Source organism: Cavia porcellus, unplaced genomic scaffold, assembly GCF_034190915.1.
Source record: "Cavia porcellus strain 051 isolate PalLab524CR breed Dunkin Hartley unplaced genomic scaffold, mCavPor4.1 scaffold_32, whole genome shotgun sequence".
Classification (NCBI taxonomy): domain Eukaryota; kingdom Metazoa; phylum Chordata; class Mammalia; order Rodentia; family Caviidae; genus Cavia; species Cavia porcellus.
This window is the reverse complement of record NW_026947515.1, coordinates 15,330,740-15,358,258: the sequence shown is the minus strand read 5'-3', so window position 1 is coordinate 15,358,258 and position 27,519 is coordinate 15,330,740. Positions and strand designations below refer to the sequence as shown.

Here is a 27,519-nt window from a genome sequence, read left to right as displayed (position 1 = left end):
CCAAATATTGTTTCCACCCAAATGTCATTATTTTTAATGGTAGATTAATATATCATTGTATGAATCTGCTATTAATTATTTAATAAGTCCTCCATTGATGGACATTTATTTATTTTTAAAGTCTTCTTGAGACAGGATCTCATTATGCAGTTCAGGCTGGCCTTGGTCTCACTTTGTAGCCCACACTGGTCTCCAACTTGCAGCCTCAGCCTCCCAAGTGCTCAGATTACAGGCAGTATGTCACCATGCCCGAATGGACATTCAGATTGTTAACATTTATCCCACATGTAAACCATGGCATGAAAAACATCTGTACCCAAATCCATGATTCTTTCACTTGGATAAATTCCTGGAAATAAAATTATAGTATTATAATAATTACATTTTTGATACTTCTGATACATATGCCAAATTGCTATCTAACGATTAGCTAGATTCTCTCTCAAGTACTTTATAACAATACCTGTTTCCTGTTCCTTTAGAAAATCTTACACTTCAAGATGCTATGCTCTTGTACTCTTTCACTCACGCTGTTTCTGTCTCTGTCTCTCTTCTCTGTCTGTCTCTGTCTGTCCCTCTGTCTTTGTCTGTCTGTCTCTCTCTCAGAAACTTGCTGTGTAGTTCAGGCTGGCCTTGAACTCAGGGCAATCTTCCTAGCTCAGCCTCCCAAGTTTTGGAATTATAGGCATAGAGCACTGTGCCTGACTAAGATACTATGAATCATACTCAAAATAATAGTAATCGCAAACCACGTTTATATTCCTCTTGCTGTTAAGGTTTTCATTTTCAAGAATGAAAGACTGAAACTTTTCCCTTGATAAACAACTTTTATGTTTTGTCACTTAATTCTTAGGAAATTTATAGAGCTCAAAGGAATCAAAATTAGGTTTTGGTCATGTTGATTACATATTTCTTTTTATTAAAACAGTCCATTGAAAAAGCAATTTCAGGGGCTGGAGATAGCTCAGCGGCATAAGTGCCTGCCTTGTAAGTAGGCAGTCGTGGGTTCAATCCCTGGTACCGATAAAAAGGAAAAAGACAAAAAAAAAAAAAGCAATTTCAGATACCATTAATTTAAAACTGAGGAATACTAGAGGCCCAGCAGTGTTATTTGAGATGGCTATGTTCTCATCTTTAAAAGAAAGCTGGCTCAAAGAAACCTAATGGTTATAGATTATCAATTCAAGTTTTTAGAATCTTAGGTGGTGTTTATATGTTTACATGCAGATAAGAAAAGGGTTTTTGTTTTCTAATGTTGCACATACTTAAATTATTATACTTTTGTGTTTTTTCTTTAAGGGGAAAAGCCTCCATCATACCCAAAATGATCATTTCCAGAATGATGGAATTGGTAAGTGGACAAGTAAGGCCTATGGAAACTTCCCTTTGTTACCCCAAATTGCATCATGAGATACAGAGCTGTCTCTCTTTCTCAACCTCTTTCTCTGTCTTCCTTTCTCTTGTATGCATACATAAACACAGATTTTGGAACGTCAGTTAGTTCTTTTTTATATTAGTATGTTGGTAGGTCATTTCTGAAAAAGGGACTGTTTTTAGGTACCAACATATGATGCATGCAGAAATTTTGAGGAAAAACATTTAAGCCTTTTTATGCAATGTAAATATTCAGAAAATATTTCTGTTCTACAAATATTGGGTCATACAGATTTCAAGATAAAAATTTATGTAAATGATTTTAAACATTGCAGAATTATGTTTTTAGTAATTGCCTAATCTTCATTTTATATATGGGACTGTGTTATAAGTTAAAGCTTTACTTTAAAGAATCCTCTTTCCTGGTCTGAGGGAACTGTTTACTCAAAGTATGTGCACAAATGATTTCCTCCCTTGATGTTCACATCTCTGGTTCCTCAGAAGCTATCATTATGGTAATTTATAAAAGGAATACTTTCTTAATCAGCTCAAGTTGATATTAGAGGACATTATAAAATGGTTGTTCTTAAACAATACTTTATTCTTCTGATCCACATTGATAATTCTTTGACTCTAAGATATTTGCAACAAACTGAGAAAAATATATTTTTTGTTAGATACATTTTTGTTTAGGTAAGCTGAGTGTATTCTCTTTCTATTTTTCAGTTCAGCCCAATCCTTCTGTACTTATTGGCAATCCTATTAGAGCATTTACTCCTCCACCCCCTCTTGGACCTCACCCAAATTTGGGAAAATCTCCAAGCCCTGTTCAGAGAATTGATCCTCACACTGGGACAAGTATTCTCTATGTACCTGCTGTCTATGGAGGGAATGTAGTTATGTCGGTGCCTTTACCTGTAAGTGGATGTTTGAAATTCTTCGTATTGAAATACTTTCTGTTAAGTAAATAGGCTTCACTGAATTAGTTACAATTCCTGATAGTGGACTACCAATCTTTTGTAGGGGCAGAGGAGGGGACAGCTCTAGGAATCAAATCCTGGGCCTTAGTGAATGCTAAGCAAGTGCTTTACCACTGAGCTACACTCTCAGCCCCCAATCCCACCCGCAACTGGCCATAAGCTTCTTTTAAAGTAAATAGTATCTTTTCATGCCTTATGAAACCTTACTAAAGTTACTGAAATATATTACTGAATCCTTTCTCAGACTATAAAGGATTTGTGTCTTGTGAAAATCCATTTTATTTCCTTTAAGTTTCTTTCAGTATTTTGAAAAAATGTTTTTTACAATTTTCAGATATTTTAAAATGAGAAGTTTTAATCTAGGAAATAATTTCTTTTATTTAGGTGAAGTTGTGTAATGTCAGGCAGAGATGATCATTGCCAGAGATCTTTGGCAGCCCTGTCTATACCCCAAAAAATAAAAATAGCTTACCTCCAAACATGTTTTATTCACGTTGGCCTGATCATTCACAATCATGGCACATGGCAGCCATGGAAAGTGCTTATTAATCAGAAATAATGCAATTCATGCCACTGCCTGTAGAATTTAGACTTTTACTTGTGGTATTTCTTACCAGACAACCTGGCAACATTATATATCATTTGCTTTAAATAGTAAGTCTCTTAGAATTTGAGTTTCACTTTATTAGGTCAGAAAGGCTTTGGTATATAAAATTTCTCAGTGTCTGCATCAGACAAATAATAGCAGTTGTTCAGATATCATTGTATTTATTCCTTTTATGTTAACATGCAAAGATTATATATCCACATATGTTGGAACAAATTTTCTATTTCTGTATTTTAAATTAGAGTTGAATTAATCAAAAGTAATGACGTGTTTGAAATTTACCTGCAATAAATGAACATTAAATGATTTGACTATTCTTCTAAATTTAAAACATACATTTTTCTTGACTTCAGATGCTTAAATTCTTTCTTTATTTCCTGCATTCTCTTATTCAGTCGCTTAAACTATGTAACTATGCAGTTATGATCTAAAAAAATACTTTTATGATAATCTGTGACATACGTACATTCATTTTGTGAAAAAATGATTCAGGAATATAAAATGGTAGGCTGGGGATTTAGCTGGGCAGCATAAGCGCCTGCTTGGGAAGTACAAGGTCATGAGTTTGAACCACAGTAAAAAAAAAAAAAAAAAGAATGTAAATTGGCATAATGACTCAAGGAATAATTATCAATTTTAAGTCCTCAGTTTCTTCCTAATCTGAAAAGTGAACCCTTTTTCACTTACACACTGATGATTCAGGAAGCCATGCTTTGGCTAGTTTAAGACATTACAGTGATTCTACAAATGATTGCTATTAAATAACTTCAATCAGGTAGTTACTCATTTTGATAAAATTAATCAACTGTGTGTTTGTATTTGCATTTTTCTAATTAACAGTGGTATAAAAGTTTGCATTTTAGACTATAGTTAATACCATCATTTTATTTTTTTAATAACCTAGGTACCATGGACAGGATACCAGGGTAGGTTTGCAGTTGATCCTCGAATTATTACACATCAGGCAGCAATGGCCTACAATATGAACCTCTTACAGACACATGGACGGAGGTCTCCTATACCTTATGGCCTTGGACATCACCCACCTGTCAGCATAGGGCAACCACAGACTCAGCATCCTGAGAAGGATCAGCATGAACAAAATCGAAATGGTAGGTTATTGTACTTCAATTCATAAATTCGTGACATGCAGTTCTGTCTGCTGTGTGATTGTTAAATGTGGATTCTAGGAATCCTCTCTCCTGGTGATACAAGAAAATATGCAGGTAAAAACTTTGCATATAATTTTAGAAGATCCTTTAGATTAAGCTTTCCCACTTACTGGTTTCACAAACTTCCTAAAATGTATTCAATTTTAATGTTTAGAGACCATTAAGTAGTATCGTTTAAAGGTCAGATAAAACATCTTCTCCTAAAACAAAAACAAAAACAAAAACAAAAAAAACACATCCTCTTCTATTAAACAGTTTTGATAACCCACAATATTCTTGGTGATATTCTGAGCATTAGTGTTATTGTGGGATAGTTGATATAAAGTAGTTATTTCTTACAGAAATCTAATTACAAATAAGAAAAATTATCTACTGCCTTTTTAGTCAAGTTTATGGAATAATTTGTGCACAATGGAATTTACTTCCTAAAGATAAATAGTTTGATAAGTTTAACAAATATGGTTGTTAAGTACCACCAAAATCAAGATTTGAAATACTTGCATCACCCCTGAAAGTTTCTGCATGGCCCTTTGTAGACAGTCCCAACCTCTGACTTATTTGTAAGCACCCACTAATGTTAACTTTTGTTTTTCCTTTAGTATGTCAGGTAAATGTTGCATACACGGTACATAGTTTTTAAAATCTGGCTTTGTTTACTAAGTTCTGCTATTTCATCAAGTTGTATTTATCTATCGTTTGTTCCTTTTTGCTGTTGATTGAGTATTCCTTTATGAGAATAGCACCACAGTGTGTTCATCCACTCATCAACTGATGGACACATTAGTTATTTCAGTTTTTGGTTTTCTTTAAGCCTTACTTGTCTACTTAAGGCCCCTCACATTAAGTAGGCAGTGCTGTATCTAATTTTTGGAATTTATGAATGAAGCTGCTGTGGACATATATTTTCATTTTTCTATAATAAATACCTAGAAGATTGCTAGGCATATTGTAAACACATAGTTAACTTTATTTTAAAAGCTATGTTATTATTTTTCAAAGGGACTGAACTGTTTTTCTTTTTCCTTTTTTTTTTTTTTTTTAATTTTTGTTTTGGTGCTGGTGATCGAACTCATGGCCTCACCTTGCCAGGCAGGCACTTACTGAACTAAATCCCCAACCTGCTGAACTGTTTTGCATTTCTACTAGTAATCTATGAGATTTCCCATTGTTCCACATTCTCCTCAGTCTTTTTAACTTTATCCTTTTAGAGAGTATCTAATGGCATCATGTTGAGTATCCTTAATGACTAACGATGCTGAATTATCTTTTCATTGTGTTTATTTCCATGTGTATTAGTATCTTTCAAAGAACTGAACTTTTTTAAATAAAATGTAGTTTATCCATTTATTCTATGAATTATGCTTTGGTGTTGTCACTAAAAAGTTTTATCTAACCCAAGGTTACGAATTATTGTCTTATTTTAAGGAAGTTTTAATAGTTTCAACTCTCATAGTAGGTCCGTTTTGAATTAAATTTTGTGTATGGTGTAACAAGTGATTTTTTAGTTGTTGTTTTGGTTTTGCATGAGTATGGTCAGTTATTCATTCCAGGATCATTTATTGAAAACTGTCCTTTCCTTATTGAATTATCTTGATACTTTTGTTGAAAAGCAATTAGCTATATACTTGCACTCTGTTTTCTTCTGTTGGCGCATATATTTAATGTTTATACCAAATATGCTATTTAGACTACTGTGGCTTTATAAAAGTTAGAAAACCAGGTAGTGTAAGTCTTCCAGTGTTATTTTTTAAAAGTTGTCTGTTCCAGGTATTTTTTCATTTCTATATACATTTTGGAATCAGCTTGTTAGTTTCCATCAAAAAATAAAATAGCTATCTTTGCTCTTCATTGGGATATGTTAAGTCTTTATGTTAGTTTTGAGAGACAGAAACAGAGAGAAAGAGAAGAGGAAGGAGGCAGCACTATGTAATGATCCTCTTTGTCCCTGGTAATATTTTTTGCTCTGAGATCTACTTTGTTTAAATTAGTGTAATCAACTTCAGCTTTTTGTGTGTGTGCTAGTGGTACATCTCTTTTGACCTTTTGCTTTCAATCTATATGTGCCTTAGGGGTGGGAATGTACTTCAGTGATAAAGCATATGCTTAGTATGTATAGGTCCTAGATTGAATCCCCAAGAAGAAAAGACTGTTTCTGTTAGATAGCATTGCGTCTTGAGTTTTTAAAAATTCAGTTTCTACTTTGACTAGGTGAGGTTACACCATTTACATTTAATGTGATTGTTATAGTTAGGTTTGATTCTGTAATCTTGCTGCTGCTTTTTATTTATTTATTTTTTTTTTTTGTCTTTTTCCTTTTTATCGGTACTGGGGATCGAACTCACGACTGCCTGCTTGCAAGGCAGGCGCTTATGCTGCTGAGCTAAATCCCCAGCCCCTGCTGCTGCTTTTTAATTTGCCAAGATTTTGTTCCCTTTTTCCTCTTACTGTGCTTTTTTGTTTTGTTTTGTTTTTTTGGGTCTTTGAGACAGGGTCTCACTATGCAGTTCAGGCTGGCCTTGAGCTCACTTTGTAGTCCAGGATGGTCTCGAATTTGTAACAATCCTCCTGCCTCAGCCTCCAGAGTGCTGGGATTATAGGTTCCATTTTTGTCTCCATTTTTGCCTTGGGAGTTATACTGCTGTTAGTAGTATTTCAGTAGTTGCTTTAGGATTTATAGTATTGTATTTTATTATTTCATACACAGTTAAAGAACCTTAACAATCTTTCAATTTTTTTCTCTTGGTTTTTATGCTATTGTTATCCTGTTACATATTTTAAGTGTTAAACAGCCAACCATCCTTTTAAAATTTTTCAAAATAATCGTATATATTTATTCATATATTACCATTTGAATCTTTCTTTCTGTGTATATGTGTATATCTGATAAAAATTTTATTCTACCTGAAAGGATGATGATAATGACCTCTTCCTCCTCCTCCTTGTTGTACTGGACTATACTTTATATTTCAAGTCTGCTGATGATAAATCCTTTTAGCATTTATATATATCTGCAAGCGGCCTTATTTCATCCTCATTTTTTAAAGAGTTTTTCTGAGTATGAAATTCTCAGTTGGCAGTCATTCAGTATTTTAATAATGTCCTTTTGTTTTCTCCCTTGCCTTGTTTTCAGTGAGAAATACAATTTCATTTTAATATTTGTTAGTCTTTTCTCTGTTGCTGCTTTAAATTTTTTTGAAATACTGGTTTTAGAGTTTTCTTCATGTTTCTCATATTTGGTGTTTGTTGAACTTTTTTTTTCCCCATTTCTCATGAAACTTGGAAAATATCTATCTTTATATCCTGAGATACACTATGTGTATTATGTATTTCAAACTTTCCCCTTTTCTTTAGGGATTCTGATTAACCCTATATTAGGATGATTAATTATTCTCAAAGTTCATTGATACTCTTCATTTTTTTTCTTCAATTTTTTCCTCAAGTTTTTCTTTTGCAGTGTCTAATGTGCTGCTTATTCCACACAGTGTTTTTTCATCTGACATTGTAGCTTCCATTTCTTAAAGTCTAGTGGTAAGGCTGTTCTAGCACAATAATTCATTTTGCAAAGTTCTAGTTCTATTACTAAATGAATGTTTTTATACCTAACACTAAAAATAAGAATTCTTTCACGGAATTTAAAAGCATTCAGCCATTAATTCTTATAAAGTTTTTTCACATGTATGAAATTACTTAAGTCTGTTGTAATTGTGGTTATTTATTTATTTATTTATTTATTTTTGGTTCATGATAGATAGAACCATGGGGTTCATGGGGATAGAACGAGACCTTACATATGCCAGGCAAGTGCTCTGCCACTAAACTGTACCATAATTGTGCCCCTTTAAACCTTACTTTCACTGCCTGTATTTAGTTTGCTATTACTTTTAAGCAGTATAACAATTCCTTTCACAGTGTATTTATTTAATTAGTCATCTTTCCATTACTGTGACAAAATACCTAAGATAAAGAACTCACAAGGAGGAAAGATTTGTTTTGGCTCATGGTTTTTGAGATTTCTGTACATGCTTATTTGGCCCCAGGGTTGTAGACCAGTGGCAGTGGTACAGTAGTACATTATGGCAGATGCACGTGACAAAAGAGGTCTGTTCACTTGAAGGCTGGCGAGCAACACAAAAGAGAGGAACGATCCAGAGTCTTAATGTCCCCTTAGTGGGCTTCCCCTGGTGATCTAACTTGCTTCCATGAGTTCCCACCTTTAGAAGGTTCCACAACGTCCCAATAATATTGTGGCTGAGGGACCAGTCTTTTAGCATAGGGATAGCGGGCCATTTAAAATCTAAGTTTAGTTTAGATTCCTTTACTGAAGTTGATTGGATTTTTGCTAAATTGCATTTGTAAATGAACAAAACATTTGAGTCTTTATGAATAGGTAAGAATTCCAAGTTCCTTTATATGTCTAGTTTAAAATAATGAGGCTGTGAATTCTTAAGAGATTGGACAGTTTGGAGGGATTGTTTGATCTTTTAAGGTTATTCCTTTTTTAAACTTTTGCTTCATTAATGAGGTTTACTTCATTTATAAATTTTCTTTCTTGTAGAGAGACTGCAACTCTGAAAATTTAAGACCAAAACCCAAGTAATAATACATGTCAATAATAATGAGTGTAAAATGTTCTGCCTCTTTGTCAAATACTGGATAGTTACTGGAAATGTCATAGTCACTGGAGAAAATTTATAAGAATTTTAAAATGTTTTCTTAGGTAAAAGTGATACAAATAATCCTGGACCTGAAATTAATAAGATTCGAACACCAGAGAAAAAGCCCACAGAACCAAAACAGGTATGCTCCTTACAGTTAGTGAGTGTCTTGTTCTAATGATTTAGTCTGATTGGGCAGTTTGGAATGCTGATGTTTTAAAGAAAAACAGCTCCTTCTTTATGTGTATCTTTTTATAATTATTGCTTCACAAGGATTTGTGGGTTATGTTCTCCTGTCGCTGTTTGTTTGGCTGTTGTTTTCTTGACCTATACATTTTTCTCAAGTTACGTTACTCAATGCTAAGACTAGAATTTAGAGACTTTCCATGTAATAAAGCAGTAAATGAAGACTGAAGTACAAGTGTCAGGGAAAGTGATCTCAGACTGAGAAGAGTTGTCATGGTGAAGGAAAAAGACTTCTTCCAGGTCCTCACCTTACTGTTACCACACTCACTGCATATTTAACACTTCATCTTTTATTCATCTACTTTACCCGCTTTTGTTCTTAGGAACCAGTTACAGAAACTCACAACACTGGTTGAATTAGTGCCATAGGAAACCCAGGTTTTCTAATCTCCGTGGAACCCATGTAACTCATTCACTTTTCTTTTGCTTGTTCTTGGTTCCTTTGCCGGCTCTACTCAAATCTGATGACTTTTCTCCTCCCGTTCTTCGATTATCAGATGACTTTGCCTTAGGCTTCTGGTCATCAGGATTTTAGTGTTTGTTTACCATGTAAATATCTTTCTTTTCCTATATCTTTGAAGCCTTTTACCGCCTTATCACCAGTTCTGAAGGAAGACTTCTTGTTAGACTATCGTCTCCTCCTCCAGTTCCTCACAGACCTTGTTTCTTTGCTTCAGTTGTTTTCAGATTCATTGCAGCCATTGATTCTTCCTCTTCTGCTTGCAAAGTAGCTGCTCATCTTTTCACCTAAAGTTGAGTAATTGATTGAATTTTATGAAAGATACTCTTTGTCCTTCATTATTGCTAGTGCATATCTCATTTTTACCTCATCTCACTTCCTCTCTGACTCGGACAGGTTGGTAGTAGGCCTCAACATTTCACAGAGCTCTATGACCACTTTATGAGCATACTTTAATAGTATGCTAGTAAAAGCCCCTTACCTGGGGCTTTTTGGTTTTGTTTTTGGTATTTAGCACTTCTTTTTGTATTTGGCACTTTTTTGGTGTGTATTTTCTAAGTCTGTCTTTGACCATCTTACTCTTTGATTTCTTTGATATAACATTTTGACATTTTACAGCTCTCTACTGTGACTGCCTGTTCCTCATTTCACTTCCAGTTCACCCGCACTGTGTGTCCTTAAATTGGGACTTCCCAGTTATGGCCATTCTATGATTGGCCATTCTATTATGGCCATTCTATGATTGTTTATTATGAAGTAGCCCAGTCAGTGAATTTCAGTTACCCACACCATAAAAATGACTTCCACATCTGCATCTTCAGCTTCCTCCTAGCTTTGGGTAGCTATTTTCAGTGTTCAGTTTCTCATGTCCATAGGCACCTCTGACTGACCAGTAGACGTAGATGGAAGAATTTCATACTGTAGGAGGAGCCACAGCAAGGGAAACCGTTTCTGAATAGGAAGAGGGGAGGTGCAGTGAAAATCACCATGGTGCATGTTTGAGGGTACAGAAGAAATGACATTTTAGGTTTGTGTGGTAATAACAGATGTAGTCAGAGGCAGCTCAAGACAAAACTAACCACATGAATCTTTGGTGTTATTGAAGCAACTAAACCCAAGAGAACTAAGTACCTCTTACGTTCTTTTTAAATTTTTGTTATAAATCTCTGTTAGAAGACTAGATCACCTGATGGACATGTTTCATTTTCTTTCCTCCCTGGTGTTTTGTCATGGGGCCCAGGAAGTATAAATAAAAGAACTCCTCATTCTCTTTGACTCTAGTGTTCAGAAGAGAGTGGTTAGAGGAGAATCGAATTCTGATTAGGTAACACAGGTTCCTTCAGGTGTTGTAGTCTTGCTAAGCCTATGGTAGGACTGTACCATAGCATAATCATGAATTAAGTTTCTGTGACACAAACCTAGCTTTCTGACTTTTGCAAAGTCAGAAGTGATAGAGGCAATTAAGACAGCAACCTGTCTACAAATAGTTTTGACATCTACTTACAGTCTTCCTCATATGATCAAATCATGGATATCAACAGTGTCTTCTGGACAAAGACATATTCCAGACTGTTGTTGACTTGGTCGTTGATCAAGTGAAGATTCATAGAGGAAAATGTTAACTTGTAAAGAATCTTTGTTTTAGGGGGATTTTTTGGTTTTTGTTTGTTTGTTGGTTGGTTGGTTTGTTTGGTACTAGGGTTTAGACTCATGGCCTCATACTTGCCAGACAAGCCCTTGAGCCACTGAGCTAACTCCCTGGCCCTGTAAAGAATTTTAAGACACTTAAAGAATAGACATGGCAACTGCTTGAAAAGACTGGGCAGAGTTGTCATCCTTCTCACTTCTTTTTATAGATAATTTTATAGATCTCCAGAAATCTTAAGGACTTAAAAGGGCCAAATTTAATAGTGTCCGTTTGAACTAGATGATATGAGGTGGGAATGCATTCAGGACATGATTGGTATCACAATCATTTGTTGCAACAGCTTCATTATCAGAACTGGAAAAGAAAAATTTCCTCTTCCCACCTTAGAGTTTGTTTTTCACTATATCTCCACTCACAGTCAAACTTACATTTCAGAAGGACAACACTGCTCTCTCCTTTTAAAAACCTTTGGTAGTTTACCATAGTTTAATGGGATTAAAATCAGTGTTTATACTCAATATTGAGTAATTCAAGATCTTGTGCAATTGGAGTCTTTTTTTGCTTGTCAAGAAGGGGAAGCTAACATATAAATAGGTGAAGTTTTGACTTTTTACACACAAAATGTCCCATGCTCCCAAAATTCACAATACTTTTTCTCCTCTCTCAACGTTAGCATAAACTGTTACCTTCAGCTAGAATGTCTTTTCCTTTTATAATATTCCAACACTGTTTGTAAGATTCATCTCAAAATCTATCACTTTTGTGAATCCTTCCTTAATCTCTGGGCCCTAGGATTTCATATCACATCCTCTTACAGAATCTGTAGTTATAAGTTTACATGTTGATATCCTACACTAGACTATAAACCAGAGCTTAAGAAACTTTCTGTAAAAGGCCAGACAGTAAATCTTAGGTTTCATGAGCTCATGTTGCAACTGTTTAGCTCTGTCATTGTAGTGTAAAAGCAGCTATAGATAATAGGTAATGAATGAGTGGCTATGTTTCCTAAACCTTTACTTACAAAAATCCAGATTGTATGGTTGGGAGCTCTGGTTTACAGACTCCTGCTGTAAGGTCTTGAAGAGAGTGTAGGCTGAGTCTTACTGTTGTTTTTAAATTACCAAAATCGGGCGCAAATGTTAAAGATTGTCAGTATTGAGTAATAGCAAAGATCAGAAACTTTGAAACTGGTTATATAAAGATTATACAGTATCTGTATTTTCATTCCAAAGTTGTGTAAATTGAAATAAATTTATTAATATTGGTATGTTTGAGGAAATAGATCAGGTATAAAAACAATAAAATCAGAATCGAAGGATACATTTTGTTGATTTATTTAAGATGTGGAAAGGGCCAGGGCTATAGCTCAGTGGCACAGTGCCTGCCTGACAAGTGTAAGATCCTGAGTTTGATTCCCAGTACAAAAAAAAAAAAAAAAAAAGGAAATAAATGATTAAGGTAAAAAATGTGACATTAAAGTAATGTTCTTGTAGGAGTTAAAGTAGGTATGCTTAATGAAATGGCAGTATCTTTTTGTATAACTCATGTAATTTCTGTTTTTTTCTGTTTTTAATTTAAAAAATATTCCCATCTTAATGATTGATTTTGCACTGCTAAGAATGTATAATATCCTTTTGATGTTCTAGGATTGGGAAAAGATGGAATGCCACCAAACTCAGATCTTCTACAATTAAAAAAGCTTTTTTTTTTTTTTTTGTAGGTTGATTTGGAATCAAATCCACAGAATAGAAGTCCTGAATCACGTCCTGGTGTTTTTTATCCCAATACCAAATTTCCTCGCAAAGATAATCTCAACCCAAGACACATAAATCTTCCTCTTCCTGGTCCCCATGCACAGTATGCAATCCCTAGTCGTCATTTCCACCCTCTTCCCCAGCTGCCACGACCACCATTTCCAATTCCACAGCAACACACCTTGCTAAATCAACAGCAGAATAATTTGCCTGAACAACCAAATCAAATGCCACCACAACCAAATCAGGTAGTCCAGCAGCAAAATCAGTTGAATCCACAAGTCCAGCAGCCACCTCCTCAACTTTCTCCTGCCTATCAGGCAGGACCAAACAGTGCTTTTTTTCATAATGCAGTTTCTCATCAACCACAGTCTCCTCCTGCAGAGACTGTGATTCCTGAACAGCAGCCTCCTCCTATGCTGCAAGAAGGCCATAGTCCTCTGAGAGCCATTGCACAGCCTGGTCCTCTCATTGCTTCTCATCTGAATAACTTCATTGATGAGAACCCCCCAGGATTACCGATAGGAGAGGCTTTAGGTAAGTTCATCTACGAAAAATTGAAAAATTTTTAAAATAACATGTATTCTACATTATTGGTTTGGGCCAGGTTTGATTCATTTCTGCAGATGTCTACAAAAATCAACCACTAAGTGTGATGATAAGAATCTAGTTCTGAGTGTGATTATATAATTCTAAGCATCCCGGTGATGTTGTGTTGTATCACTATATAAGAAGGGAAAATTTATTATCATCATCTAGTTTTTCTCAAAATTATCATCATTTAGTTTTTCTCAAAATTAAATCATATACTTCTTATGAAAATGAAAGTATAGGCATTTCTCTATCTTTGTAGGGAAAATACTGTTATAAAAATCCTTGAAAAAGTAACTTGAGAACCTAAATGTGTAACTAATTTTTTCACAAATATTTCTGCAGAGCGTATACATGGGAGTGTAACTCTGGAATCATTAAGGCAGCAGCAAGCGCGTCTGCAGCAGTGGAATGAACACCATGCCTATCTCAGTCAGGGTGGTATTCCATATCCACACCACCATCCTCACCTCCAGCATCTTCCTCAGCCGCCCATGGGACTCCATCAGCCGCCAGTGAGGGCGGACTGGAAGCTCCCCAGCAGTGCTGAGGATGAAGCAGAAACAACATTCTCGAGGTATTCCAGCACACAGAAATCAACCTCTGAAACATGACCTCTCTGTTTTTTTTCTTGATGGCGGCTTTGTTTGCATCAAATTGAAATATTGTCTCAAAGAAATTGAATCCTAGCTTTCTTGATACATGCTACAAAGTAGCTCTCTTGATTAACTCTAAAATACAGTGAATTTACTTAGAAGTAACTGACAAATCTGAGTATGGGTGATCTATTCTGGGTTGTAAGTTAAATTTGTCTTTTCCTTTGTGAATTCTGCAAGAGAAGCAGTCCATCACTGTGGATGGTATTTTTTCCCCCAGTAGTAATATTTCCAAAGAGTAAGGACAGAAGTAAATTAATGGTTAAAATTTAAAGATTTTAAATTCATTATTAACTTTTTTTCTTGTAGGGCAGACGTCATCCTTATAACTACAAACAGATAACTTTGATGTGAAACCTGTTTTTGTGGCTATTATCATGGGAATGTTCTAAAGTGTTTACTAAGTCTTTTTGAATAAGGCCCACCAGTATAGTGGTGTTTTGTAACATTCAGTTATCCTGTGTAGGCAAGGGCAGATGTTTTCAAGTACAAAGAATTGCCAGTTAGGTGACTGAGCATATTGAGTGTCTTCAGTTCACAATCTGTTGAGTGGTAATGCTTACATTTGGTATAAATTAACTCTGGTTCTGGTTGTTATTCTTTGGTTTGCTAAAACTATACAGGTAGTTGACTCAGCCCTTAAATAAATGTAGATTTTCCATGTTTTCCTCTTCATATCTTATTGTCATCATGTAGGTTTCAAGATTTAATCAGAGAACTGTCTCATCGTGATCAGAGTGAAACTCGAGAACGAGCTGAAATGCCACCACCTCAGTCAAGACTTTTGCAATATAGACAAGTTCAGGCGAGAAGCCCACCAGCAGCCCCATCTCCCCCATCCAGTACAGACCACAGTAGCCCCTTTTCTAACTTTAATGACAACAGCAGAGACATTGAAGTAGCCAACAGCCCAGCATTTCCACAGCGCCTTCCACCTCAGATACTCAGCTCACCTTTCTCGTTGCCATCTGAACACCTTGCCACTCCTCCCTTGAAGTACCTGGCACCTGACGGAGCATGGACTTTTGCTAACCTGCAACAGAATCACTTAATAGGGCCAGGATTTCCTTATGGCCTACCTCCATTGCCTCACAGGCCACCACAGAACCCTTTTGTACAAATACAAAACCATCAACACGCTATTGGTCAAGAGCCATTTCATCCATTGTCATCTCGAACAGTATCTTCTTCTTCGCTCCCTAGCTTAGAAGAGGTAAATGCTTTTCTTATTTTCCTTTTTTGGTTTATTGATTGTGAACAGTATCAGTATATTGACTTGATAATAGGGGCCAGCCCTTATGTCTTTTAAAAATAATCCTTTCTTGGAAATTATTTCAATTTCTACCTTCTTATTGTGATATTTTGTATTTTGCAGAATGATCACTATTGTTGAAATATAAAGCCTTTCATGAATCTTATTCCTGTTTCAGAACAATGACATCTGAGGATTCTGTTTTACTGTTCAGATAGCTTTGTCCTTTCTAATTTGAGGAGGCGGTTTTCAGTAATTTACCTTTTTACTTCATTACCTTTATTAGTTACAAATTTGTAATTATAATTTTCCAAAGACGTTAGCTTTTGCAGCTAGCAGCCAGTTGCCTTTCTCACTCATCCAGGCAATTGACACACAATGAGATTGATTCCCAGTTGTCAGAATTTGCAGGTGTTAACATAAAATTGACTCTGCTGTTTTTTAAAGCAACTGACTTTTTATTGTAAAATACTTAGATATATCCAAAGGCTATTGTAAATAATTAATTCACGTTTTCCAAATTATCTGCTGTAGTTTTTTTTTTTTTTTTTTTATTGGTACCGGGGATTGAACTCACGACTACCTGCTTCCAAGGCAGGCGCTTATGCCGCTGAGCTAAATCCCCAGCCCCTGTAGATGTTTTTTAAAGTCAAATTTCATAGGGAACCCTCTATATCTTGTCTATAGGATAATTTGTTCAAATTGTTCGTTATTGACCAGTTCACTTTGTATAATAACTATTATTAAAACAATTTAATTACTATCTTATGCTCTTGACATAAGTTATAGTCATAATAAAGATGCAGTGGTTGGGCATGGTGGTATATACCTGTAATTCCAGCACTCTGGAGGGCTGAAACACAGGGATTGCAAGTCCAAGCCCAGTCAGGGCAACTTAGTGAGTTAGTGAGCATAGAAACAATCCCACAGAATCAACTGGAGTCTCATCTTATTAAAAAGCTTTTGCATAGCAAGAGAAACCACCAACTGGGTAAGAAGATGGTCCACAGTGTTAGAAAAAAATGTTTCCAGCTGTTCTTCAGACAAAGAATTCTAGCAAGGATATATAAAGAACTCAAAAAGATTAATAATAATAAAATCAGACCTCTCCTCAAATTTAAAGACCTAATCCAAAGATGGACATCTGAGATGAATACACTTCTCAGATGAAGAGGTACAAACAGCAAATAAATTTGTGATTTAGTAAGATTCTGTCTCAAAATAAAAATGGGAGGGAAAAAAAACAGAATAAAATGGTCTGGAGATGTAAATCAGTGTGAAGGCCCTGGGTTCAGTCCCTGGTACCTGAAGATGAGGAGGAGGAAGAGGAGGAGAAGGAGGAAAGGAGGTGGCGTGGCGGTGGTGGCAGCATTGGTATCTATATGTATGTTGTAAGAATCTAGAATTTTGAAGCCATACTTTACAAAGACTAGACATGTACTCAACAGAATTTCAAATTATAATGAAATGGTTATATAGCTATCAGTTACATATGTTTCATTTAAGTGGAAATTGTTCTTGTGTATGATGACATTCACATAACTTAAATCATTTTAGCCATTTAGAGTGTATAATATATTGGATTTTAGTATATGTACAATATATTACAGCCATTACCATTATCCATTTCAAGAGGATTTCATCACCCCTAAAAGAAATCCCATAACCATTAAGCAGTACACCCCAACTTATTCACTCCCAATCTTAGAACCTCTAATTTACTTTGTCTTCTTGGAGACATTTTATGTAATTGGAATCATACCAATATTTTGCATCTTTTTTTCAAAATGCATCTACACTGTGACCTGTATCAGTATTTCAAAAGTAGCTACATAATATTGCATTTTATGGATATGCCGCTATTCATATATTAGTCAGTTGATTGACATTGGGGTTGTTTCTATTTTTTTTGATGATTATGAATAATGTTGCTATGACCATTTATGGACAAGTTTTTGTGTGTAAAGTATATCTTGGCTGTGTACCCAGGAATAGAATTCCTGGATTATATGGTAATATTTGTGTTTAACTTTTAAGGAACTGCCAAAATGTTTTCCACAGTTTTAAGTATCATTTTATACTTCAGCCAGCATGGTATGGGAATTTTGATTTCTCTACACATTCACTTTTTTAAAAATTATAGTCATCTTAGTGGAGGTAAAGCAATATTTCATCATAGTTTCGATTTGTATTTCCTTAATAACTAATGAGGTTGAACACCTTTTCATGTGCTTATTGGCCATTTGGGTATCTTCTTTGGAGAAATGTCTTCAGCCACTGGTATGGTTTTTGTCTGAATGGCCCCCTCAAGACCTCAAGCAGTCATGGGGCAGGCGTACAGAGTTTGTGACTTATTCATGGTCCATTGCTGTGATTATGGATGTAAGTGCTACACCTACCCTAGAATGGGTAGCCTACATGCACTATAAGGGATAGAAAGAATCTTCATTCTATGCTCCTCCATTTTGCTTTTGCTGTCTTCTGGCTACCATGAACTGTTGCTCCTTTGTCACATCACCCTGCTTGGAGCCTGATGATTATAAACTGAAAGTTCCGCAAACTGTGAGCAAAATAATCCTTTCCTGCCTTAACTTTGTTTTTTGTCTTTTTCATTTTTATCGGTACCAGGGATCGAACTCACGACTGCCTGCTTGCAAGGCAGGCGCTTATGCCGCTAAGCTAAATCTCCAGCCCCCCTGCCTTAACTTTGAATGTTGGGTATTTTTGTCTCAGCAGTGAGAGAAAAGTAAGACAACCACTGTAATAAATGATAATGTTTTTTTTTTTTAATCAGAAATCAAATTGGGGACCTTGTGCTTGCCAGGCAGGAACTTGTCCTGCTGAGCCATATCCCCAGTCCCCAGCCCAGTTAGCATTTTTTAATTATTATTGAATTGCAGTAATTTTTTCCATATAGTCTTAATTTCATATATTATTTACAGTTACTTTTCCCACTTTTTTTTAACAAAGTGTTAAATTTGGGCAGAGGACAATTTACTATGTTTTCTTTATTTACGCTTTTGCTATCATGTCTGTCTTACTTTTCTCATTACTGACATAAAATACCCAATGCCCTAAATTAAAGGTGGAAAGGTTTATTTAGCTCTCAAGTTTGTGGAGGTTTCAAGTCATAGTTGGTTGGCTACAAAGCAGGTGGTATGGTAGAGGGGCTTCGCAAAGGAGGAACAGTTCATGGTGGGCAGAAGCTTGCAAAGTAGTGAAGAAGCAAAGCAGCAAGTAGCAAGTGACAAGCAGGGACCTTCTTTCTGTCCCTTATATTGTATCCAGGATACCCACCATTAGGTGGATAGCATTCAGACCCAGGATGGGGCAGCTTTATCCTATCATCGCACCATAAATCAACCCCAGTATCACATCCTCACTCCCAGCATCACACACCCTAGATCCAACCACCTCCAGAAAGCCCCACCTGTGAGCATGTGAGGCGTGGGGATAAGCATCTAGATATAAGGCATGGCAGTATCTTAAGAAACTGTTGACTAATTGGAGATTGCAAAAATTTTACTTCTCTATTTCCTTGTAGGAGTTTTATAGTTACACCTTTTACACGGTTGTTCTTTCATCCATTTTGAGTTAACTTTTTCTATATTTACTTTGAACCGTTTCATATTTATTAACTTGTATACATTAGTTCTTAGTTCTTTAATGCATTTGAAATTAATTTTTGTATATTGTGTGAGATTGGTGCTAAATTTATTCTTTTGAATGTGCTTATCTAGATTTTTCAGTACTGCTTGTTGAATAGACATTATTTTCCCATTGCCAAAAATCAGTTGATTGTAGATATTGATTTTATTTGTGTGCTTTGTTTTATATTAAATTGATCTATTGTCTTATCTCTATGCCAGTATACTTTTATACTATAGCATGGTAATAAGTTTTGGAATTGGAAATGTCTTTAGAATTTTGTTCTACTTTTTCAAGACTGTGCACCTATTCTGGTTTCCTTACTTTTCCATGTGAGGTTTAGGATCCATTTGCCAATTTCTGAAACACAGCTGAGATTTTTTAAAGGAGCGTTTTAAATCTGTGCATCAATCTGAAGAACATTGCTATCTAAACAATACTAAATTTTCTGTTTTAATATTAAATTAAATACCTGAACATGGAACATCTTTCTATTTAGAGTCTTAAAAATGCCTTTAAACAGTATTCTGAAATTTTTTAAGTGTAAATCTTGTACTTTTAGTGCAATTTATTCCTAAGTATTTTATTATTTTTAGATATAAGTGTTATTCTTTAAATTCATTTTTTGCATTGTAGATTGCTAGTGCTTAGTGTTTCAAATCACACAGGAAACAAAAAGGAGTTACATGCCAAAAATACATTTTATTTTCACTTCATTCATTGTATTTTTTCTGAATCCATAATTTGATTCATTATTAGAACTTCTGTCTCCTAATTGATAGCCTCTCTTTGGTGAGGTCATTCTCATGGTTTCCTTTTCCAGTGTTTTTTATGTCTTTATGTGGACCTGAGTTAATTGTTTAATGTCCTCTCATTTTAACTGAAGGCGTTCATCCATGCCTGTGGCTTTTCTTTGAAGGTCTGCTAGCAACACACTTCAGGTTTCTCAGCATGTTAGTTTCACCTGTGTATTTCAAGGGTCCATGCAGAATTCTCAGCGATAGTTTATTTAGCAATTTGAATAGGTCCATCCATTGCCTTTTGGTCTTACTGCTATCTTATTGCTGATTTCTTGCATGTGATAACTTAATTTTTACTGCTTTCAAGATGTTTTTTCCGTCTTTAGTTTTCAAAAGTTTATGATGTATTTCAAGGTGAATGTTTGAATTTGTCTTTCTTGAAGTGCAGTGAGGTTTGTGTGTGCATAAATTGTTTTCATCTAATTGCAGGTACTTTTGGCTATTATTTTATGAAGGTTTTTTTTTTGGTTTTGTTTTTGGTACTGGGAATTGAACTCATGACTTCGCACTTGCCAGGCAGGCGCTTGTGATGCTGAGCTAAACCACCAGCCCTTTATGAAGTACTTTTTTCTGCCATTTTCTCTTCTCTACTTCTAGGCCTGTATCTATATGAATGTTAGTATGCTTGGTAGTGTCTCACAGGTCTCAGGTATATTTGTTTTTTTTCCATTCTTTTTTCTGTTTTTCAGACTGCCTAATCTCAGTTGACTTGTCTTCAGGGTCTTTCATTCTTTCTTGTTTCTGCTTAAATCTGTTATTGAACCTCTAGTGAACTTTTCATTCCAGTTATTGTACTTTTTCTTAATTTGATTTATTATTAGAATATCTGTCTTTTTATTGATATTCTGTCTTTGATGAGGTCGTTTCATGGTTCCTTTAGTCTTTTTGTTTTGCTTTTGTTTTCATGATGCTAGGAATTGAATGCAGAGCCTTGTGGATGCTAAGCAAGAGCTGTCTTGAAACTGAGCTACTACTCTGTCAACCCTCCTTTAGTTTTACTGATGCAGTTTATGTGTGGTCTTATAAGTCTTTTATTTTGTTAGCTTAATGGTCAGTGAATTACGATATACAGATTTTCTTAAATGTGTGGAACCTAAAACTTCTCCATTTTTGCAAAATTTGTGTATAAGTTTAGGCACATTTTCAACACTGCCTTAGCCTTCACTTCCTACTTTCACAAGCCTCAAGATCAGCCCCAGGGAAGAACCAGGGGCACTGCATCTTTGTGGTCTAGATTCCCAGCAATATATCTCAAGCTTTTTGATTTTTCAGATTTTTTTGTTCAGCTCTTACCCATTGCCTCAAGCAGCAGTGACTGGAATATTTATCTAATATAGTTGTTTTTGATATGGCCCATTGGCACAGGTTGAGTTCAGAGTTGGATAAGATGCAGCAGGTTTTTTCATCCAGCTTTCCAGAGAGTCATAAGATAAGCCAAAGCAAATAATTCTTTAAGAATGAGGCCTATTCTGGTGCATGTGTTTATTTCAAGGGTATTACAGAGCAGAAGAACAGGGACAGGACGCTCTGCTGTCTAGTAGTTATTACTTTTATGAAATGCCCTGATTTGTTTTTGTTGTTTGAGTGTTTCTTTAGTTGCTGCAAGCTTTTAGGGTTCCAAAAGTTTATGTTGCCATTTCCGGTTTTCTCATTGCTTTTACAGAGAGCCATTTTTGATGATATCAGTCATGATATCTTGACTTAACCTGCCAAATGATCTCAGTTTTTATAAGGTTTCATAAAGTTTTGTTCTTTACAAAATAATACTTGATACTGAGTAATCTACTTTAACCATTGATCTTTTTAAATGGTTCCTATTTTTGGAGTTTAAATTCTGTGTACCTTGCTGCTCAATATTTGGTATTTTGTGTAGCTGTGAGTGTAAAAATAAGATTTTCAATTGTCAGTGAGTTCTTTTACTTTATAAAACATTTGGTCACCTTTATTTTGATGTAAGAGATTCATAAATGACTAACATGCACACTGAAAAAACTCTTTGACAAGGAAAATATTTTTACCACATTGCAGATTTTGACATTTTTAATATATTAGGATAACTTTTGTGTGTTCACAGTGATTTTGCATGAATCATCTCAAAGGATGAATGGTTTATGTTTTCACTGTTTATTTTCACCCTTTTAGAATAATTTCTTTAACAGTACAGAAAAATGTCTTTTTCCCTTACTGCTGTGAATTCTATTATTGCCTGAAAGTTTGGTAAATTATTCTCACTTAGAGTGAAAACATCTAGATGTTAGCTTAATAATTAACTTGAGTAGAAATTTATTTTCATATTTCATTTCATTATTTTTTTCTTTTTATAGTAATTTTGATTTTCTTTTGACAAATGAAATACATAGGCAGCGGAAAAAATGTAGACACTAGACAGATTATTCAGTTTCACTGTATGAAGGTAGCTGCCATGACATTTAGCCCCTCCTATCATTTATAAATATGAACATATAATCAATTATTGTATTAAAATTACTTTTAGAAATATGAAGTAAGTTTTCCTCCATCATTGTGTCCAGTGACAGCATTGTATCAAATCTTTCTTTCCACTAAATTAAGCCAGCCTAAATAAGAGCCTAGTCTTACTCTATAACATATTTTACCTTTTAGAGTATTCTCATTTAGATAATTAAGGCTTAACTCCAGAGCATTTTCTCTCTTTCTCAAATGCAGTATAAGCCATAGCCCTTAGTTACTTAGATAAGGCTGGATAGATTAATACATTGTTTCAATTTGATTTCAAATGATTGTTTTACGTTTGGGATTATGATTTAATTTTTTAATAAATAGATATCTTCATACCTTTATTGAAATATGATCTGATCATTAAATACAAGTAGCTTCTTAATCAGGTACTAAATTCTGTGTAGTAGCACTTTGTAATAGTTGTAGTTCAACTACGCTGTTGGTGGGAAGAGTAAAAGATCAGATGCACAGAGGAACAGTAGAAATTAAGTCTTAGCGTCTGAGCTTCAAGGTTCAGTATCTAGTCATTTGGGCATGAGTAAGAATTTTTCAAGGTTAATTTCTGTATGGATGAGAGTTTTGACATGATAACTTTATAGTCTAACTTCTGAGTAAGACGCCATTCTTTACTGTATACTGTACTGAGATTGGTGTCTAGACTTTGTATTATTTCTCTTCATGTATCTGTGTGTTTCAGTACCAGAATCATATTGTTTTAAATTTGAAGCTTTGTAGTATTCTCACTAACACAACAAACTAAGAAATAGTGCGAAGTCTCCCTTAAGACTTTTTTTGCTTCCAGTTTCTTTATAGGATTTGGATGTAGGGAGAGGGTCATTCTATGGTTTTTCTACTAGAAAAGTTTAAAATATCTGTGAGTCTTTCTTCTCCTTTTCCCACCTCTATAAACCCTAGGTTTTTATTTGAATTGCACTAAATATGTAGCTTAACCCGAGAGAAATTTTTTTTACATACTTTACATTTCTCCTTTAGGAAAGGATGCAGTCTTCAATTTTTCAACCTCATTTTTTAAAATATTTGTGTTTGAAGAGTCTGTGGCATCTTCATTTAAGTCTTACATATTTCTGATACTCTTAGATTGATATTTTTAATTGTTTTTGTGTTTTGTTATCAACAGACCTTTTTTTTTCTCCTATTATACTGTTAAGTCATTTTCTCTTCAGAGTCAAATCTTCATGCTTCTTAAGTTCACATGGTTTTGTCAGTTCAAAAAAACTTCTATTTAACATACAATCAATGATATTTATACTGGTACAAAGTTTGCCATTTAAGATAAGTGTCATTATGAAATACTTTGATTAAAAGGAATAAATGGGAAAATTCTTTTTTAAATATATCACTGTACCAGTCAGAATTGGTTAATGAAACTGCGTAGTTTTGTATTGCAAGGGCAATATTATTGTAATGACCTTATAAGAAAAAAAATGAAATGCGGGATGAGAATGTGGCTCAGCCATCAGTGTTTGCCTAGTGTGCGCAGATCCTGGGTTCCATCCCCAACCCCAGGGGATGGGAAACACCTGAAAGTCACTCATTTTGATCATCTTGCACTAAATTAGCATTTACTTACACCATGTGAGAAAGTACAGTGCTTCTGTGATGTGCCTGTTTTCAAATATTTGTTATTTAGGTATTGACTTTCCAACTATTCGTTTTCATTTTTCTCTTCAGATAACTGTGCTTTTGAACTTAATTGATATTTGTGATTTCACTATGTTCTCTAATCGTGCCTGCTTCCCTAAGTTCCTTAATATAGAGCAAGGTATTATACAAATGTAGCTTATCTTGAAGATTATAATCTTGGCTGAATATTGATATATTCTGCCTCTTCTCACAGTAAACCTAGATGCTGGTCACTCATGACATATAACTAGGTTAAAAACTCAGATCATTAGTATACAATTTCTAATAAGCCATCTAATACATGTAGTAGACAATGATCAACAAACTAATAAATTAGATCTGTATTTATACTTAAGTTATCAAAGCTAATCATTTAAATGAGGTATTCTATTTTAATTAAAATTTCTGGCACCATAGTTAATGTGACTTGAAATTTGCACTGAGTATTTATCTCTCTTGGTGATTAGCTTTGATAGCATAATTATAAATAGACTATAATTAGTATGCTGACCTTTTCCCTGGTTATTTATTTATACATGTACATGTGAAATGCTTTGCTGACCTCACACATTATAGATATGTCTTAGAGTGCTAAGCAAATTAGAAATTTTTACTTAAACTAACATTTTTAACAAATTTTTATATGATTTAGTAATTAAGTTTTCCCCATGTATTAAATGACTTTTAGAATGTTAGCATTACATTTTTTTGTTTGTTTTTGGAGATAGTGTCTTACTGTATAGTTCAGTCTGGCCTGGAACTCACTTGTAGCCCAGGCTGGGTTTGAACTCACAATGATCCTTCTGCCTCAGCCTCTCAAGTGCTGGGATTACAAACTTGCACAATCACGCCCAGCCCATTTTGATATTTAGAAAGAAATCACAGTGGAATTTAAAAGTAATAATCATGGTTAGTTATGTAATGATTATACAGCTGAGCACGAAGAATTTGAAGTTGCTGCTGACTGTAGAAGAATCTTTGAGGTAGAATAAACCTTCAAGCACTGATAATGAAATTAAGATTTGTGGACTCTTTAAGATGAAACCTGTGTGTCACCTACCAATTTTAATTAAAAGGAACAATCTGATTGGCAGGTGATGTATGTTCTGAGAACTAGACAAAAGCAAGGAAACAAAAAAGGTGAAATGAAAAAAGAGAAGTATGACTTACATATTTTAACAACATATGGGTTCACAAGACTGGTGTTGATGGAGATGTAGAGCCCTTTTCTCTTAGGAATGTTTTTCCTTTTGCAGTCTAAAGACCTTTTTCTAGAATTTTGTTTGGGTTCCCTTGTCCTTCAATGTAAAATGCATAGAAAATCCCCTCTTGGAATGTGGTATCAAACTTAAGCCTGTTGCTCAGAATGCATTTTATTTCAGTCAGTTAGCATGTCCTATAGTTTTCTAAATTTAAATTATTTAAATAGGCCTGGATTAGTCATTAATGCTGTGATTATGTTAGCAAATACAGCAAATTGTTGATGGTTATTAAAATTGGTGGTAGATTATGTTTGGAGTCTCACTGATGAAAACTTTGATTTATTGAACACTTTATAAAATAAGTCTTGGAACTGTGGATCTAATTATGGATTACTTGTTTTGATTTCATGTTTTTAAAAGAAAACTGAGGCACAAAGATGTTAAAGAATTGACACTTTAAGCAGTTATTAACCACTGGGATTCCTGGCTTCCAGTTTTATTCTGTTGTGGGAGGTCACTGCTCTTTGTGTATTTATGTGAAAAGTAGTGTTTGTTTCCAGATGGGGGATAGTGGTTACTTTTGGGGTTTGATGTGATTATGGGGAGCAAGATTCATTATGGAATTCCCGATTTTGAAATATGTCCATTTCTAGCCTGCAAATGTTTGACAGCTCAGGTGATGAATAATTATTAGATCTCAATATCAGGAAATTAAACATAAGTAATTAATTTCTTGGTATTTTTTAAGAATAAAGCAGAAAGTCTCTGATAATTACCTTTTTTTCCAAAAGCTGGAAAATATATTTCATTATGGTAATTATGACCCTTCAGAGAAAATGCACATAGTTATGAGTTGAAGTGTAAGTGTTCACTGTTGAACTATTTTATTTCCTAGCCTAAACTGGCATTTTCTCATTGTGTCTGGCTCTATAACTGATAATTTGATTACATTATGTTCAAGAAAAATAAATAAGAGCCAAGTAGGTTCAAGATAGTTAAAAAGGTCACAGTACTGAATCTGACAAATTTAATTAATACTTCCTTCATTGTAATGTCTCCTGTTAGTTTGGATACAGGAAAATCATATAAGCCTGGTAGGAAAATAAAAATTTGCAGGTTATAAGTACTTTTGCTTGTGAGATGCTTCACATGGTATTTTTCCTTGTTTAGACCGACTTGATTTTAATGTACTTGCTCCAAAGTCACATTGATTTCAGTATACATTTAAGAAAAACAGTAATGGGGCTGGGGATTTAGCTCAGCGGCATAAGCGCCTGCATTGCAAGTGTGCGGTCCTGAGTTCGATCCCTGGTACCAATAAAAACAAAACAAAACAAAAAAGACAAAAAAGAAAAACAGTAATAAAATACAGTGATAATATGGTCTGATTTTTTAAGATTAAGATAAATTTTTGCTCCTATTATTTAATGCTTGAATTTTATCAACTTAGCAGAAAATTAAAGTTGCTTTAGAAACAGAGATAATGCAGGCTATTATAAAAATAACTTTGGCTGAGCATGGTGTCAGACACTTGTAATCCCAGCATTTGGGAGGCTGAGGCAGGAAGGAGTACCATGAGTTTGAGCGCAGCCTGAGCTACATAGCAAAATCCTGTCTCAAAAAACCAGTCAACCTATCAATAAATGTAAAAGAAGCAGTAAAAAAATGTCAGTTATTTAATGAACAAAATAATGGTACTTTGGGCTATGGCATAGCAGTGGAAATGATGAGAAACAAATTTAGGATTTACTTTGTAGGTAAATCCTGAGGATGTGATTGGAAATGGAATAAGATTCAAAATTATATTCCTCAGTCCCACTAAGTCATAGCCACCTGTGGTGGGGCCAGGTGCTGCCTTACTGAACTGAACCGTACAGAGATGGGACCAGGACCTCCATCCCTGTAGGAACGTCTTTGGACAGCATTGCTATAGACAAGAACTCACATCCTTACCCTATGTGAAGTTGTCTTCTATTACGCCTTTGATTGTTTCCTACCACCTCTTTTCTCTTTTTCACTTTCTGAAACTTATGTTGATAAGATATTGGACCTCCTGAGTTTCTAATTTTTTTTTCCTGTTATGTTTTAAAATCCTTGTCAGTTTTTCTGCTTTGGAAAAAGAGTTCCTTGATTTATCTGTAAGTCCTTCTTTTGTATTTCATATTTGTACCCTAAAATTTAAAATTTTCAACAGTTCTTTAGTCTCAAACTTTTCCTTTTTGTAATCTGCTTTTGTCTTATGAATGCGGTCCCTTTTCTGAAAATACCAATTAGAGTATTTGTTATTATTTTTTGAAAACAGTGTTTGAACATCATTTTTGTTTCTGGGTCTCCCTTTTTTCCTATTTATGA

The 27,519-nt window shown here is 34.7% G+C and overlaps 1 protein-coding gene across 10 annotated transcripts in view; it reads left to right on the top strand.

Moving 5' to 3' along the window:
* Helz (helicase with zinc finger) overlaps positions 1–27,519 on the top strand; it is a 170,308-nt gene that overhangs the window by 127,738 nt on the left and 15,051 nt on the right. For all 10 annotated transcript variants that reach the window (XM_063241957.1, XM_063241959.1, XM_063241956.1 and 7 more), the window contains 7 exons: positions 1,300–1,351; positions 2,101–2,291; positions 3,866–4,073; positions 8,851–8,930; positions 12,863–13,433; positions 13,833–14,064; positions 14,840–15,356. In XM_063241957.1, the coding sequence (XP_063098027.1) occupies positions 1,300–1,351; positions 2,101–2,291; positions 3,866–4,073; positions 8,851–8,930; positions 12,863–13,433; positions 13,833–14,064; positions 14,840–15,356 (1,851 nt within the window). The remainder of the gene's footprint in view (positions 1–1,299; positions 1,352–2,100; positions 2,292–3,865; positions 4,074–8,850; positions 8,931–12,862; positions 13,434–13,832; positions 14,065–14,839; positions 15,357–27,519) is intronic.